The sequence below is a fragment of the Misgurnus anguillicaudatus genome, chromosome 8 (assembly GCF_027580225.2).
Source record: "Misgurnus anguillicaudatus chromosome 8, ASM2758022v2, whole genome shotgun sequence".
In the NCBI taxonomy this organism is placed as follows: Eukaryota; Metazoa; Chordata; class Actinopteri; order Cypriniformes; family Cobitidae; genus Misgurnus; species Misgurnus anguillicaudatus.
In genome coordinates, this window is record NC_073344.2 from 34341178 (window position 1) to 34358359 (window position 17182).

Genomic DNA, 17182 nt, shown 5'->3' on the forward strand with positions numbered 1-17182 from the left:
GGGTATACCTCCGAAAATGCATGGACCGGGCTGCAACCTTCATTTAACACAGGCTCTGTTCTTGCTTGTCTATTTTTGAAAATTAAAGCTAAGGAGCTCTATGGTAGATTAATGATGAGTGTATAAATACTACACTAATGGCCGGGCTATTCTTACTGGACCATCTGTTATAAGAGACGGGGCAGTGCTCACTTACAAGCATTTGTTGTTCATCAACAGGAAAACCTTCAGTGAATGGGTCCAGGAGGTGCGAGACAGCCCAGCGCTCCCTCTCGAAATTTCACTGTATGGGAAAATGTGTTTACTTAAGAAACAACAGCAGACCTGATAGATTGGTGTTATTATGGTGAAAGGCACCTTACCAATGTGTTTTTAATGGTTAGGATCACTGATTATTATTGGAAAGCGGTGCACACAAACAGTCATATTTGACCTATATTCATGTCATTTCAAACCTAATTTATGTGACTTTCTTTATTGTGTAAAACAGTAAAGGAGAAGTTCAGCAGAGTTTCCAATTGGTGTTTCATAATAAAAAATGGTGTTATCATTATGCAGGCCTGATACAAGTAGTCCCTACAATCTGTGCGGATAAGCACGAAATAGAGGTCATTATTTGTCGAAAATCTTGCTACACCTAAGATCACCATTCACATTTCTTATATGGATAAGAGCAGCACAGCATATTGAATATATGGGCATTTTGCTTAAATAATTTCTATAGTTATCCATAAAAGAACGTTTTCAAAAGGCACAATGGAGTAAATTCATTTTTGGGTAAACTGTTTTTTTTAACATGTATATATAGACTGTGTTTACAAGAAATATGAAACGTATAAAAAAATTATATATTGTGTATATTGTAAACTATAAGTTAATTGTGCGTTAAAGGTACAGTGTGTAGTTTTTAAAAGGATCTCTTGACAGAAATACAAAATAATATACAAAACTATATGATCAGGGGTGTATAAAGACCTTTCTTTATGAACCGTTATGTTTTAATTACCTTAGAATGAGATGTTTTTATCTACATATACTGAGGGTCCCCTTACATGGAAGTCGCCATTTTGTGCCGCCATGTTCCTACAGAAGCCCTTAACGGACAAACTTTTTTTACTCACTTGTCTCAGACGATGACATTTGTCTGGTGGTGGCTAACGTAGCTTCTCTATGCGTTTCAAAACCAAGGGATGAGCAGTGGACTGAGCCGTTGGTTGCAATGCGCAACCTCACCACTAGATCCCACAAAAATGTACACACTTCACTGTAAAAAAAATTGCTGTAATTTTGCATCTGGTTGCCAGTAACTTACTGTAGAAGATAAAGACTGAAAATGTTTCATGTTCATTTAAAGGCGGAGTCCATGATGTTTGAAAGCCAATGTTGATATTTGAAATCACCTAAACAAACACGCCCCTTCCCCAATAGAATCTGGACCTTCTGTTGATAGACCCGCCCCACACATACGCAAACCGGCATTTGATTTGATTTGATTGGCTATAAGTGTGTTTTGGTAGTCGGCCCGTCTCCTTTTCCAACGCGTTTTTCAAACATCGTGGACTCCACCTTTAACTTTGACCAAACTGTTGCCCATTAAATAACTTAAATGTAAAATTTACAGTAAGTTATTGGCAGCCAGTAATACTGTAATTTCTACAGATTTTTTTACAGGGTAATGTTAACAGATATAACTTTAGTTAATATTAAAATGTACTTACACTTTTAAAAATTCCTTACATTTCAAGGTTTAATCAACTTGAATTTAGAAAGTAATTTCGACTTTCTTGACTAGTGAGGAGTTAATCAAAAATAATCAATAAAAAATTAATTTTTATTTAAAAAAATTTATTGTAAATTCAAGTTGATTAAATTTAAAATAAGTACAGCAATGATTTTTCACAGTGTAGGTTAATAAATGTTGTGGTTAACTAATGTACTATAGTGTAACCAAAATATTTACTGTTGTCTAAAAATGTACAGTGAAATAAATAATCATTAGGTTTCCTATGTGTCATGGGTTAACCCAAATCTCCAGAAGTTAAAGAAAACGTGTGGCTTTCATGTTTATTTATATGCAGAAACGAAATCTTTTTAATGCTTCTTTCACCCCAGATCCAAAAACCATTACACATTATGCTGTATAATATAGTGTTCCCGTGTGGATGAGTACAAGTGCCGGCTGGCAGTAATAACACACATTAATGTGAGCTTTAGGTAATACTGCTGCAGATGCTGGGTTGCTTTGACACCCCGTGGGCTAACGATACTCATCCATTTGCATATTCATTTATTCAGTTAGCAGATGTTGTAGTTCAGAGAAACTTTGCCCCGAGTTCATTAGCAGAACGTATGCGAGGCGAGCGCAGATTCCCTGTGATGTGCTGTTTGTCAGCAAATGATCTGATGTCTTTGGCATCACCTTTGGTAAACTTTCAGCTCTGTTTAATGTCACTGTACCTACTGTACTTTCTTGTGTCCATATAATTCACCTACAGCAGATCTAGTGCTTTGTTGTGTATAAATGTAGTTGAAAGACAATTTAGAAGATGCAACTTTAAAAAGATACCTCTCTATCGCTCTCCCTGACATATAAAAAAGTAGTTTCTTCAAATTAAGTTAAATTAAGTCAAATGGACATTGCCCATAAAATCCCATTTGACAGCTCATTATAAATCATTGACCAGTGATTTAAGCAGTTTTGAGCGTGGCATGGTTGTTGGTGCCAGACGGGCTGGTCTGAGTATTTCACAATCTGCACAGTTACTGGTATTTTCACGCACAACTATTTCTAGGGATTACAAAGAATGGTGTGAAAAGGTAAAAACATCCAGTATGCGGCAGTCCTGTGGGCGAAAATGCCTTGTTGATGCTAGAGGTCAGAGGAGAATGAGCCGACTAATTTGAGCTGATAGAAGAGCAACTTTGACTGAAATAACCACTCGTTACAACCGAGGTATGCAGCAAAGCATTTGTGAAGCCACAACACGCACAACCTTGAGGCGGATGGGCTACAACAGCAGAAGACCCCACCGGGTATCACTCATATCCACTACAAATAGGAAAAAGACGCTACAATTTGCACAAGCTCACCCAAATTGGACAGTTGAAGACTGGAAAAATGTTGCCTGGTCTGATGAGTCTTGATTTTTATTGAGACATTCAGATGGTAGAGTCAGAATTTGGCATAAACAGAATGAGAACATGGATCCATCATGCCTTGTTACCACTGTGCAGGCTGCTGGTGGTGGTGTAATGGTGTGGGTGATGTTTTCTTGGCAAACTTTAGGCCCCTTAGTGCCAATTAGGCATCGTTTAAATGCCACGGCCTACCTGAGCATTGTTTCTGACCATGTCCATCCCTTTATGACCACTATGTACCCATCCTCTGATAGCTACTTCCAGCAGGATAATGCACCATGTCACAAAGCTCAAATCATTTCAAATTGGTTTCTTGAACATGACAATGAGTTCACTGTACTAAAATGACCCCCACAGTCACCAGATCTCAACCCAATAGAGCATCTTTGGGATGTGGTGGAATGGGAGCTTTGTGCCCTGGATGTGCATCTCACAAATCTCCATCAACTGCAAGATGCTATCCTATCAATATGGGCCAACATTTCTAAAGAATGCTTTCAGCACCTTGTTGAATCAATGCCATGTAGAATTAACGCAGTTCTGAAGGCAAAAGGGGGTCAAACACAGTATTAGTATGGTGTTCCTAATAATCCTTTAAGTGAGTGTATGCATCTATAAGTTTTGTACAGGAACACTGAGAAATTTATAAACAGCAGCACTACATTCAATCCTCTGAACATTCTGCATATCAGAAATTTATATTGTGTCCAATTGTAATTTCATACGATGTATGCCAGCTCCCTCTGCTTCTTTATCATTCTATACAGATGTGCTTATCCTGAGAGATTGGCTGCTTGTCTTGTTTTAGCAGCACTGTGCCACCTCTCTCTCTCTTTCTGCCTTTCTATCTATCTCATTCAATCTTTATCTCTGCCCTGCCCTCCCACCATTCATTGCTTACTTGATGAACAGTTTACCAGCATGTATCTGGCTTTCAGAAAGGCTGCATGTGTATAGACCCCCTCTCACATGTGTACACACATGAGCGCACACAATCATTTATCTTAGCTAAGTAGTCTGTACCATCGCTGAAGACACAACTGATTCTGCAATATTTAAATTTTATGCATGTCCCGTCTCAGGGAGAGAAGTCGTATCATCCATCTGCTCTTTCTCGTTCACTTTCTCCCTCTCTTGTTATCTTTTCTCAGACCTCATCACATCAGGTTAGGCACAGGTCACTTTGAGCAGATACGCATCACATTTAAATGTCTCTCTGTTTAATTTTGGTTTAAATTGACTTTCTCACTAATGCAGACTGAAGGAATGGGACACATAAATCTGTGCAGTGTTATTATTGAGAAAGGTCTTCCTTAGTCACAAGAAATATAGTTCATTATTTCAACCTGGCACATTATTATTATTAGCATTTTATAATGGCTTCCAAAATTAATTCGTCCAATCAAAATATAGAATTTGAACGATCTTCATTACAACACAGTTAGTTCCGGTTATATATTTGCAAGAAAGTGCCGATATACAGTAGCATGTGTACAGTGTGGAACGCTTCCTTGTTTTGTATTACTGTTGAAAGAATGCAATTTCCTAAGTTATCGATTTCTTGCAGCCTCGCGGCCAAATCACAACTGATACACGTCCATTGCTCACTTTTGTTCGTGATGATGTCATTCATCTTTGACAGAGGTTTTCAAAGCTGTACAATAGTTAATTGTTTTGGAAAGCTGGTGACAAAATCACCCCATTAATTCTGCCCGACCGACACATGTTTTGGGAGTAATGTCTTGAATACACTATTTGACTTTTCACTAAAGGAATTCACTGTGCAAACCCCATGAGGATACCCGAGTGACAAAACAAATCTCCAGAAAGAAGACTTGATGTATTAAAAATAAATAAATTAGAATACTGTGAAAGTAGGTACATATTTTCCGGACTATAAGTCGCTCCTGAGTATAAGTCGCATCTGTCAAAAAAATGTGTCACAAAGAGAAAAAAACATATATAAGTTACACTAGACTAGAAGTCGCATGTTATTTAAAATTATTATTCTTTTTGGGGTCATTTTGTTTGTTAAGTCTTTCTCCATTGTCTTTAAGTTAATGTTTAGTTAACAAGGGTAACAATGTTTTTTTTAGGGGTAGGCTACAGGAGCAACATATAGTGTCCTCTCGTGGCTGTAGATGGTAATGTTTTCGTTTGGTTCATGTTAGTCAGAATTAATTTTGACATATAAGTCGCACCTTACTATAAGTCGCCGGACCAGCCAAACTTTGAAAAAGTGTGACTTATAGTCTGGAAAATACGGTAATTAGATGAAGTACTCATCGACTGTTAAATCAGTAGGATATGGATAGTATGAATTAATTCGGACGTACTACATCCGCCATGTTGATACATCACCTGACACAGAGCCGGCCCTAGACCTTTGGGGGCCCTAAGCAAAATTTGGTCCGTTTTAAGTAAGGCCTAAAGAAAAGCAACGACTACCTTATGACTATACTGCACATATTATATCTACTATGTTATTTTTTTTTAAATGTGTCTATTAAATTATGTTTTAATTATTCTATGTATACTGTATGTTAATGATCTTTTTTACAAAAGAATCTGGTCCTGAGTACATATTTTGTTCTTATGTGGCAACTTGTAGCTTACAGAATGACAATAAAAGACCTTGGGGTGGTCCCGGACAGGGAATATCTTAAGACAGGACTCGGCCTTAGTTTAATTAGAAAACATAACTAATTTTAACAAAAATGCCTTACTAAAAACATTATTTCTGTGGATATTGAGGCAAAACAAAGGGCACTGGTGTATTTAAAGTTATGTCAGTGCAAGCTTTTTTCAGTTTGGACAGCTCTTAGCCTACTTTTATTTTAGTCTAGGTCTAGTTTAATTCCTGTCAGGGAAACTGCCCCCTTGAGTTCTTGATTTCAGTTCCATGTTTGATGTCTAACAGGAAAAATATGATGCCACTGACTGAACTGAATGGCAGTGCAGTGCAACAAATACACACGGATGAACTTGCTGAATAAAAAGACTGATAAAGTCATTTTCACTGACCATTAAAGAAACATTTTTAATTGACAGCAGAGTTTAAGAGGCACATAGGTTTGTGAATAATAACAATTAACTTGCAAATAATATTAATATTTGAAGATTAACAATTAACATTGCATTCATAACATTAATCTAACAAAGCTGGCTACTGTATGTCATATGCATTGCTATAGTTTAAATATTAAACACTGAACAGTGACATGACATTATACACTTTTGCAAAGGCTAGCAGGTGGTTTAACAACGGTGCGCTGTCTGGACATGTTACCACGCATATGCGCATGAGTTTGTTTACTCTTACACATAAAACACTTTAAATTCAGACGTTTAACAATATAATTACACTAATGACATAAATATGTAGAAATGACAATGGCATACATGAAATATAAGCGTAACAGAATTAATTTACCATGTTAAACCGTTTAAATATTAATTATTAAGCTTAATAAACCAATTCACGTTATGATGGCAAATATAAGAAAGAGAAGTTAAACAGAACACAGGTTTGGTCATTACCGAAGTCAAATAAGATCCACTTACTTCGCATTTATGCACAAACACACATAAAATTAAAGAAATTGTCCTTAAAGCAACAGCAAAAGTTCGCGTCTGTATCAGCGATCCGGCTCAACTCAACTTTGCGTTCTGTGGGCGGGATGCTCGCCTGCACATAGATCGCGGGCACTGATTGGCTGCTGTACAGGATGCTGTGTGTCAATCAATCTCGGCAAGAAAGAGATCTTATTAGCGAACTTTCATAATAACTATAATAACAAGTAACAGCCTTTTTAACATTGCCATAATAATAAATAATTAATATTTATATTTATTTTATGTAACTTTTGATGAATGATTTTTTTCAACCACTAGCTAAGTGACTTTAGGGGGCCCTCTGCTGGCCACGAGGCCCTTTGCAATCGCAATGGTCGTTTAGTGGCTGGGCCGGCTCTGACCTGACATATGTCGTCTTAACAACACTGTAAAAAAATTCAGTAGAAATTACAATGTTATTGCAGCTGGGTTGCCGGTAATTTACCGTAGATTTAAATTTATGCTATTTACTGGCAAGAGTTTGTTCAAAGTTAAATAGATTTTAAATATTAAGAAGTCTTTATCTTTACAAAATAAAACTATACAATAACAGCCTCATGCAAAGCATTCTGGGAACCAGAAATCATCATCAACATTTTTCTGTTTTTTTGCTTCAGAATTTGTTTCCCAGAATGTTTGGCTTGATGTTGTTTTTTAGTTTTACTCTATAAAGACAAAGACTTGTAAATGTTAAATGTTCAATTAACTTTGAACAAAATGTTGGCAGTAAATAACATAAGTTTAAATCTACGGTAAGTTACCGGCAACCCAGATGCAATTTCTACAGATTTTTTTTACAGTGAACAAGTTTGTCGTTAACTGGAATAACGTTAAACAAGCGCAATTTAACCACAAAGGGACAGCTGAAATCTGATATCCGCCGTGTTATTCTGTCATCTTTTCTCCCTTTTTTCCAAACCACGACAAATGCCAGTCCATCCCTGCAGAATGCAAGAAATCCGCTTAACCAATCACAGCGCAGCATTCCACGCAGTGTAAACAATAAGGGCGGCACTTTGAATACACACGGAATCCTACTTTTTCCTCATTTACTATGTATACATTGCAAAAAATATCTTTCTTGCTTAGTATTTTTGTCTTGTTTTCAGTAAAAATATCTAAAAATTCTAACATTAAGATGTATTTTCTTGAAGAGCAAAATGACCTAGGAAAATATGTCTAAGTTTTTAGACAAAAAATATGAAATTTAAGTAAATTAGTGCTTAAAAGAAGCAAAAAAATCTGCCAATGGAATAAGAAATATTTTCTTCAAATAAGTTGACTTTTTTCATAAACACTTAATTCAAGAAAATTTTTCTTATTCCATTGGCAGATTCTATTTTTGGCTTGCTTTAAGCACCAAATCACTTAAATTGTATATTTTTTGTCTAAAAACTAGACTTATTTTCCTAGGTCATTTTGCCAATCGCTGTCAAAAAATTTCAGCGATGACATCCCAACGATGACAGCAATGACATGTTCTTAATATGACAAAGTAAGTGTTTTGATTAATGCCATTAATGTTTATTTTTTAATCAGTGTAAACCACTAGTCAACTAAATTAATATAACATGGCAAAGATGATGCACTTTTATATATTGATTCAATAGATTTATAGCATTTTGAAAAAAAACTTTTCATGGATTTATTGCATTTTGTGGAAAAAATAATCAGTTTTTAAAATAAATCTTTGAAAATCAAATAACGGATTTGAATTTTTAATGTTTTTATAACCTAAAGATGCTATGTGAAAGTTTGTAACAGAAAATAGTGGTTTTCATCTTGTCACTTTGTTGGTATAGAAAACACATTTTTACCCAAATTAGTCAAAATGGATTTATTGCGTTTTGGAACCAAACTCTTCATATGTATTTGCTTTTGAATAGAGCTGCGTTACCACTTTTAGACATTTTTAAATAAAACAAACATCTCCTTCTTCCTCTTTGTTGCATAACTCCTCTCCCAGGGGCTCAAGTGATAGTAAAGGGTCCATCGAATGAACACTTCAGGATCTTCCCGGAGTCATTCAGTTACTTTTCGTGTAATACTATGAGTTCCAACATAATACTGCTTTTCACCTACTATATAGTATGAAAGTAGGTGGTTGTGGGCACAGCCTTACAGTACATACCACAGCTGTGTACTGTACCTCCTCTAAACAACAAACCTATTCTACAGAGACTATCCACAAAATTGAACATAGTCTTTCCATCCTTTCACTACTGCTAATGCCTGTTGGTCACAGTGAGTGCTAAAGGCTATCCCAGCAATACAATATCTCAGAGAAACACCTTGAACAGACGGCCAATCCATCCCAGAGTTACAGTGACTTACTAAATTAACTTAATCCGTGAGATACCAAACAGCAACATGGAACCATGAACAATGTACTTCTTAGACTAAACTATGTTATGAAATCATGAAAGCATATTTCAAGTATTATGTTTTAAATGCATTTACATTTACCATAATTTTAGTAACAACTAAAAGTTGAAATGCTAATGAAGTATACTTGCAGTTAAATTGCTTTAGCATGTACTGTATGGCTGTTAATTCATTTAAGTTAGTGGTTCTTACTTTTTGGTGTGCCCCCCAGAACCTCCCACCCACATGTGTAGGGTGCCTCCCTTTGCGTCCCCCCCCAAAGAAAATTCATGACATTTTAATCTCAGACATATTAAATTATACAATCTAGTTAGTTAGTAGCCTTATTTTTCTGAGGTTTAATTACACAGAATTTATGATACATATTTGAGATTACCTAAATAAACGCCCCTACCCTAATAGAATCTGGACCTTTTTTTGATAGACCCGCCCCACATATACGCAACCCAGACAACGATGTTGGTTAGTAGACACACCCCTTACTGCTGATTGGCAGTGTGTTTTGGTACTCGGCCCATCTCCCTTATCCTTTGAATTTAAGTTAAATTACTAGACAACACACTTTTATAAAATAAATTTTTTATGAAGGATTTTGAGTATGTGATCAATACACTTTGGTGCACTTCTTTTAAAAGGGTCCGAGCATGCAGGAATATTGAAAGGAAACCGGGGGAAACCCATCATCTGACACGGCATCAGTATGGTTCCATGTTGTAACATTACACTGTGTGACGTGGGTCCTACCGTTAGTGCTCTTTTACTCGCAGATGGTTGAGCCTATGAAATATTCATCCTGTATGTCGATGCGTGTTTACAGGGAGAAAGCAATTAGTTCTATAGTTATAAACTGACACTCTTACATTTTAAAAATGTGTTGCACAAAAAGTTCTTTGTAGTAGAAAGATTTACAGACTGCAAAAGGTAAAAAGAATCTTAAAAACCTAACATAAAAGTTTCTTTGGAGAACCAAAATGATTCTTATATGGCATCATTGCAAAGAACAATTAACAATTACACTATCAGTTAAGGAGCGCTATCTGATACTGTCTCATATATACAGGGGCTGCAGCTCCCCCTTGTGTTTTTTAGAGAGATATGCAATCATTGCGGTGATCTGAAATCATCGCGATGAGGTCAAACAATTGCAATGAGACATGTTGGATTGCAATACAACTCAGTCTAGACGTTGTGCCACACAAGTAGGACATTAAAGTTTCTTCTTTCCAATCAAGGTACAGTAAATGGTATTTGTATGTGTCTGCTTTTTAATATATGTGTATGTCAAGACAGAAAAAGGAAAAGATCATATCCTTGAAACCACTAACATTCGACAATAATGTAAATAACTTATCTCTCTTTAGCTTGGCTCTTATCTATATTGCATGTCTATGGACTCTATTCTTGTTGACAAGCACAAAACCTCAGTCCATTAAGAGACATCCTCCCCAGAGTCTTAACAGAGGTCTGTTTGCTTCATACTCCAAGATGTTATGACCCAAACCAGGGAAACCATCAACTTTATAAAAGCGGCCTTTATAACCGAGTTTCTGTCATTAGCTATTGCGCTCATAACACGCTTTAGGTTTGACACCATCTATTCAAAGCTTGTAACTAAAGGTCCTTTTGTCCTGAGAAAGTAATTCTGTGAAGCAGTTTCACACCAATGATGTGTTTACTCAGTTATAATGAAACACATTGCCTTATTTGACTGCCGGGGTTCTTAAGAAACAGATTGTTGGCTATGCAGAACCAATAGCAATGACAGTGAGACATTTTTTTCCCTTTTAGAAGTCTGAATGGATCATGCGGTTTTAAACTCAAGCAGTAAATAAGCCCTTGTGACCTGAGAGAAATGTAACATTCAAAATGTAAATTTGTAGGGCTTTCATATTCTTAGCGTGTCTTAGTATGAAATACCTGTTTCTAATCGAAATTTCTTGTATGTTTCATGACAGGGTTCGAGGAGCAAGACACAGATCTCTTTCTTTGCGACACAAACACATGCAAGTTCGACGGAGAGTGTTTGCGAATCGGGGACACGGTGACGTGCATCTGCGATTTCAAGGTAGGAAGCGATGCATCTCAAATACTGAGATTTTATTTAGCGTCACAGCGTGTTGAATGTGCTATTGCGTATTTCAGCATAGGCGGAGTTACGGTTTTGCCTGGGGGGCACCTACCGGCAAACAAAGGTACTGCAATACTTTGAGATTAGCGAGAAAGTGAGGCTTCATGGTTTTAAATATGAATTAAAACTATTTTAGCCTTAAAGAATTAGACCATTTTCTTAAAAAAAATCCAGATAATTTACTCACCACCATGTCATCCAAAATGTTGATGTCTTTCTTTGTTCAGTCCAGAAGAAATTATGTTTTTAGAGGAAATAATTCCAGGATTTTTCTCATTTTAATGGACCCCAACAGTTTTAATGCAGTTAAAAATTCTTTTTTAAAAATGCAGATCTTAATGATCCCAATCGAGACATAAGGGTCTTATCTAGCGAAACGATTGTTATTTTTGGAAAGAAAAAGAAAAAATATGCACTTTTAAACCAAAATTTCTCGTCTTCCTCCGTTCGTGTGACGCGCTAGCGTGACCTCACGTAATTGCGTAATGAAGTCGAAAGGTCACGTGTCACATATATGAAACGCACATTTGCGAACCCTTTTAAACATAAACTGACACAAAGACATTAATTAGTATCATTCGGCATACAACAACGTCGGAACGGTCCTCTTTCTCCACACTTGTAAACACTGGAGCGTAGTTTCGCATATGCCATCGTGACCTCTTGACGTGATGATGTATTAAGTGAGTTCGCGCTGGCGCGTCACACGAACAAAGGAAGATGAGAAATTGTGGTTTAAAAGTGCATATTTTTTAAATGACAATCATTTCGCTAGATAAGATACTTATGCCTTATTTGGGATTGTTTAGAGTCCTTTGAAATTCCATTGAAACTGCAATTTTAAACTGCATTAAAACTGTTACGTGTTGGGGTCCATTAAAGTCCATTAAAATGAGAAAAATCCTGGAATGTTTTCCTCAAAAAACATAATTTCTTCTTGACCTAACAAAGAAAGACATCAACATTTTGTATGACGTGGTGGTGAGTAAATTATCTGGATTTTTTTTTTTTTTTAAATGGACTAATCCTTTAAGTTACAGCCTAGCTCTTAAAATTAGACAAATGAAATATGTTTCATTTTCATTAATAGCTCAGATAAATCATAAGTGACTCTGTTCTAACCCCCCTGCCCACCCCCGGCTCTGCCTATGCATTTAAGCACGTTCAGAGCAAACAAAATTACCATATTCCTCCACATGACCCTCACACACACGGACACGCAGACGTTGTCTGGTTAGGTCAGAGTACTCAGACATCGTGCATCTGTTCCTTATTGCCGTCCAAGCTGCATCACTCAGGTAAATAGCATTATCTGTCTGCTCGCGCCGTGCGCGGGGGGATTTGCCTTTCATGCATCTGCTCGATCGCCCTGACTCGCTCGGCACAATGCTGCCTTGTGCACTTAAGAAGGGGTCACGCTGCTTTCATTTCTGCCCTTAATACAATTGAGCGCCGCTAACGCTTGTCTGGGGCCATGTGAGTGCTTCTAGCCGTGGTGGAGGGGAGGGGGTTATCGGTCAAGGATCGTGCACAGAGAGAGTCTGGGTGCGTACGGGGATGCGGGGATGCCCTGTTCCTGCGGTCTGATGCTGATACTCAAAGCCCTGCCCTATAGATGGGCTCTATTCCCAGATTGGATGGCGAATGGGAAGTGTGTGTGTGTGTGTGTGTGTGTGTGTGTGTGTGTGTGTGTGTGTGTGTGTGTGTAAGAAAGATGAATGGATGTGATTGGTACAAGTTCACTTACTGAGACGCTATTGATCCAGCTCTCATACTCAGCCTTCCATTTCTCTCTCTCTCTCTCTCTCTCTCTCTCTCTCTCTCTCTCTCTCTCTCTCTCTCTCTCTCTCTCTCTCTCTCTCTCTCTCTCTCTCTCTCTCATTCCAGACAGACAGTGTGAACTGTTTCTGAGCAGAAATAGTCACATGGGCACCAGAAGCCACACTTAAAGGTAATGTCTGTTATGGGCTAGACATAACAGCAAGGGTTGCAGGTTTTTGGGCAGGGGTACTTATTCGCACTGAACAATAGCGACGTTTTAATAATATCAAATTTCAGAAAGCAGTCATTTTTTATAGAGGGTATGCATTGACGTCACTTTTCCACGTGACCGTGCCGGAGCTCGCCCTGTCGAGTGGCAAACGTTCAACAAAATGGCTGGTTTTCATAGCGCCTGCTGTGAAAATGCCAGTAAAACTGACTATTATCAGCTTAAATTGTATTTAGTTGGACTTGATAGCAGAGGTGGACAATACTTACATTAGTTACATTTTCCAAGCATCTGTGCTTTATTAGGGTGTTTGTATTGGGAAAAATTTTACTTCACTACATTCTAAAGCATAATCATACTGTGTATTCTTTAATATTGCATATTAAACTATATGTAATACCCAATTACATTAAAATTGTGTACTTTTACTTGAGTTAAAGTATGTTAATCTGTACTTAAATATTAAATGTAAAACAAAAACTTGTATTTATGAAATGTAATAGAGTAAAAATTATGATAATATGCGAATGTATGTTTTCCAAAGAAAAACACAAATAACATACAAATACTTGAAAATAAACTTTTAAGTAGAAAGTAAAACCTTTGCTTGATAGCAGTGGTGGACGAATTACACAAATCGTGTACTTGAGTAAAAGTAAAGATACCTAGCCTGGTTAGCCAGACCTACATCAAGATGTAAGGTCTGGCAACTCTTCACACAAACGGCTCAATGCAAGGGGCAGGATATAAGGTTGTCCCTCAAAATGCCTCTGTACGCAATAGGATAGCGCTATGACCAATCAGAGCAACGATATATCAAACTTTTACCGTAACCAGTCGGCAAAACTCCAAACACATCTTTCTTGCTTAAAAAGGACTTCAGTAGGGTTATTTGCTCTTCTCTCAAAGAAAAACATAAGTCTAAGTCCTCCAGAGCCAAAGCCGCTTCAAAAGAAAGCTGTTCGCCAGCAGCAGCAGCCATTCTTTGTTTTCAAGTAGGAACCGTCGCAGCTGTGTCGTCATCATGTTAAGACCGCCCCACAGACGCTACACACGATGTGATTGTCCTGACCAATTTTTGGTTTTTGGAGCTGTTAAGTGTATTGTGAGTGCCTAGACTAAACCCTGGCAGCAAATATATTTTGCGGCCGCTAGGGTGCGTCTAGATTTCTAGGCTAAAAGATACCCAGGGTAAAATATTACTCAAGTAAAAGTAGAAGTACTTGCTTAAAATTTTTACTTGAGTAAACATACAAAAGTATCTGCCTCAAAATGTACTTAAGTACAAAAGTACTGTGATTTATTATGGCCGTATCATTTTTGTCACAAAACTCAAATTATGTCTATTAAAATTATCATAAGCCTAAAACCTTAAAAAGAAAAAAATTCCTTTAGCATGAAATGAAATAACAGGATTTAAGAGCAGTAAGTCTCATTTTAAGATTTTTTGTTAAATAATTTAACAGTTTAAGTGTAATAAAAACTTGACTTTAGCACAGGTTCACAATAGTTTTCAAAACATTAAATACATAAGTTATCTAGAAATCAGTCTCCCTTTCTTTGACAAATAAAACAAGCCTTACAGAATATAATTTCAGAAATGTTTCATGTGCTTTAGCATGTCATATGTATATTGTAATACATAATTAAATGTATTTATATATTTTGGAAGCAAAACTTTTGAAAATATTAATAACAATCTCAGTTAATAGGGAGCACTCCAATCCACCTGCCTGTTTAAGCATCATACACTGCATGGCTAGTCAAAATGTCATTTATATTTTACAACAGTGTTGATAGTGATTAATTGTCATTTCAAAATAACAGAGCACTGAGCTTCAAATACAATGAACTTAAGTGAAACAGCTAACTATACGGCTAAAAATAGCTTCAGCCTGCATAGCTTAAAGTTCATTCATGATAACGTCGTATATATTTTAGCAACACAATTAACAGTTTTCTGCAAGCTACTGTTAAGATTGCTCATTTAAAAATATAACCTGAATAAAAATGGCTTACCTCTACACGTTTCCTTAGATTTGAAAGAGTATTCTTTTAAAACGAAATAGCACAGTTTCAAGGCAGCAGAGAAGACACGAAGGACTCGTTCTTTTATTCAAGGACTTAAAAAAACGCGCGTAAATAAGGCCATTGTTGTTGTGACGGGTCAGTTATCTCCTCCGTTGTTTTTGAATGCAGTTTCATTCTCCAAACGATGCATTGGCTGGCTGCTGCACTCGCGTGACTCGAGTAGCTTACGTGAAACAGCGCGGCAACCAAAACAAGTTCAAAACGAAGCGCATGCTGTACCCTGATTGGTGGTTTGACGCATCACGTGTGCATTTTAGTTTTTATGTGCAGCTTTAGTTTGCCCAGTTACCGTTTTTATCCACTGATAAATAAAAAGGAACGACCGATTTTTTTTAAATGTAGTGGAGTAAAAAGTAAGATATTTTACTTTAAAATACAGTACAGATACGCAAAAAAAACTACTTAAGTACAGTAACGAATTACATTTTCTTCGTTACTGTCCACCACTGCTTGATAGTGACCCTAGCAACTTGTCAACCCACCTGTGGTCTGTGGACGTTGGCATGAACGATCTATTTAATTCTCCTTTTGGTGTTTTTTGGCAGTCTGTAAAACGATAGCTCTGAATTGTTGTTAAGTCTGTTAGTACAGTCTATCGCACAACAGCTTTTTTCCATTTAGACGCATTTTCCCCGTGTTTTCGCTGATTTCACACTGTACGCAAATTCTGCCGCCCTGTCTTTTGCCACTCAGTGGGCACAACCGCAGTCACTTTGCAGAAGGTGACGTCACGTGCATACCCTCTATTGTGTGAAAAATCTACCTATGATACACAAAGCCTCCGGCACAACTCCTCACTCCACATCACATCTTTTTTGGCCAATCACAAATTTTTGGGGAGGGGAAGATGCGTTAACAATTTCATCTTAATTCAATTTAATCTCAAGTGTCAATTTATTTTCATCCCATGTATTGTAAAATAATGTAATTTGAGAATAGGCATTGAGGTCCACCCTATTTTATCAAGGACCACTCACTTTAAAATTTCTGTACTCGCAACTTCAATAAATGACAAATATTCACTGCCCACATTAAGAAAATGTTTCTATATTGCTTTAATTTTGTATTTACAGTAAATCTGATTTCACAGACAGACAGACACACGCACGCACGCACGCACACACACACACCATACATTAGTGTGGATGTCTCATAGACTTCCATTGTTTTCATGCCTTCCTAATGATATTTCGATGCCCTAAACATAACCCTACCTCAAACCTGCTGACTTCAGCAGATTTAAAGCAAAAATGATTTGGTGTCAAATTTTTGTTTAACTGTCACAGACCATATACAGTTTTCAAGCCAGCTTTTGGCATGTTTCACTTTATTTATGAGTACATTTTCAAATAGTCCTATTTGTCATTCAGAAGCATAGCCAAACCTGCGTGCACACACAAATATACATTCATTAAAAAGCAAAAGCAGAGGTCATGATCCTAATAAAGGGATATTAAAGATTAATTGATTTAGCTCAATAGTGCTGAAAATCTATTACTAACACAGTACACTTCTACAGTACATCATATCTTATTACCATTTTTCTGTTTTCTGTAAATAAGAGCTTTTATTAATTCAAGCGCAGTCTTTAAATGCACAATTCATTACATCCTTTGGGTACATTGTACATTCAATGGGGCTTTGTGTGATCTGCAGGTGAGAGTTTGTACTCAACTATTTCTCTGGAGCCATGTGCACATTTGTATTTTCTCACACTTATTTTTAATGTATTTCAGATTGTGAACAGACTTGTTTCTGCAGAGAATTACTTTCATAGCCGAGATGTTTATTCCTTTTTTATTTAGGGGATACAGTGACCCCTTTAGGCCATGATA

General features: G+C 36.9%; 1 protein-coding gene across 1 annotated transcript in view; it reads left to right on the forward strand.

Annotated features, from left to right (window-relative positions):
* tmeff2b (transmembrane protein with EGF-like and two follistatin-like domains 2b) overlaps positions 1-17182 on the forward strand; it is an 84351-nt gene that overhangs the window by 8490 nt on the left and 58679 nt on the right. Inside the window, exon 2 of the mRNA XM_055213671.2 lies at positions 11094-11203. Within this exon, the coding sequence (XP_055069646.1) occupies positions 11094-11203 (110 nt within the window). The remainder of the gene's footprint in view (positions 1-11093; positions 11204-17182) is intronic.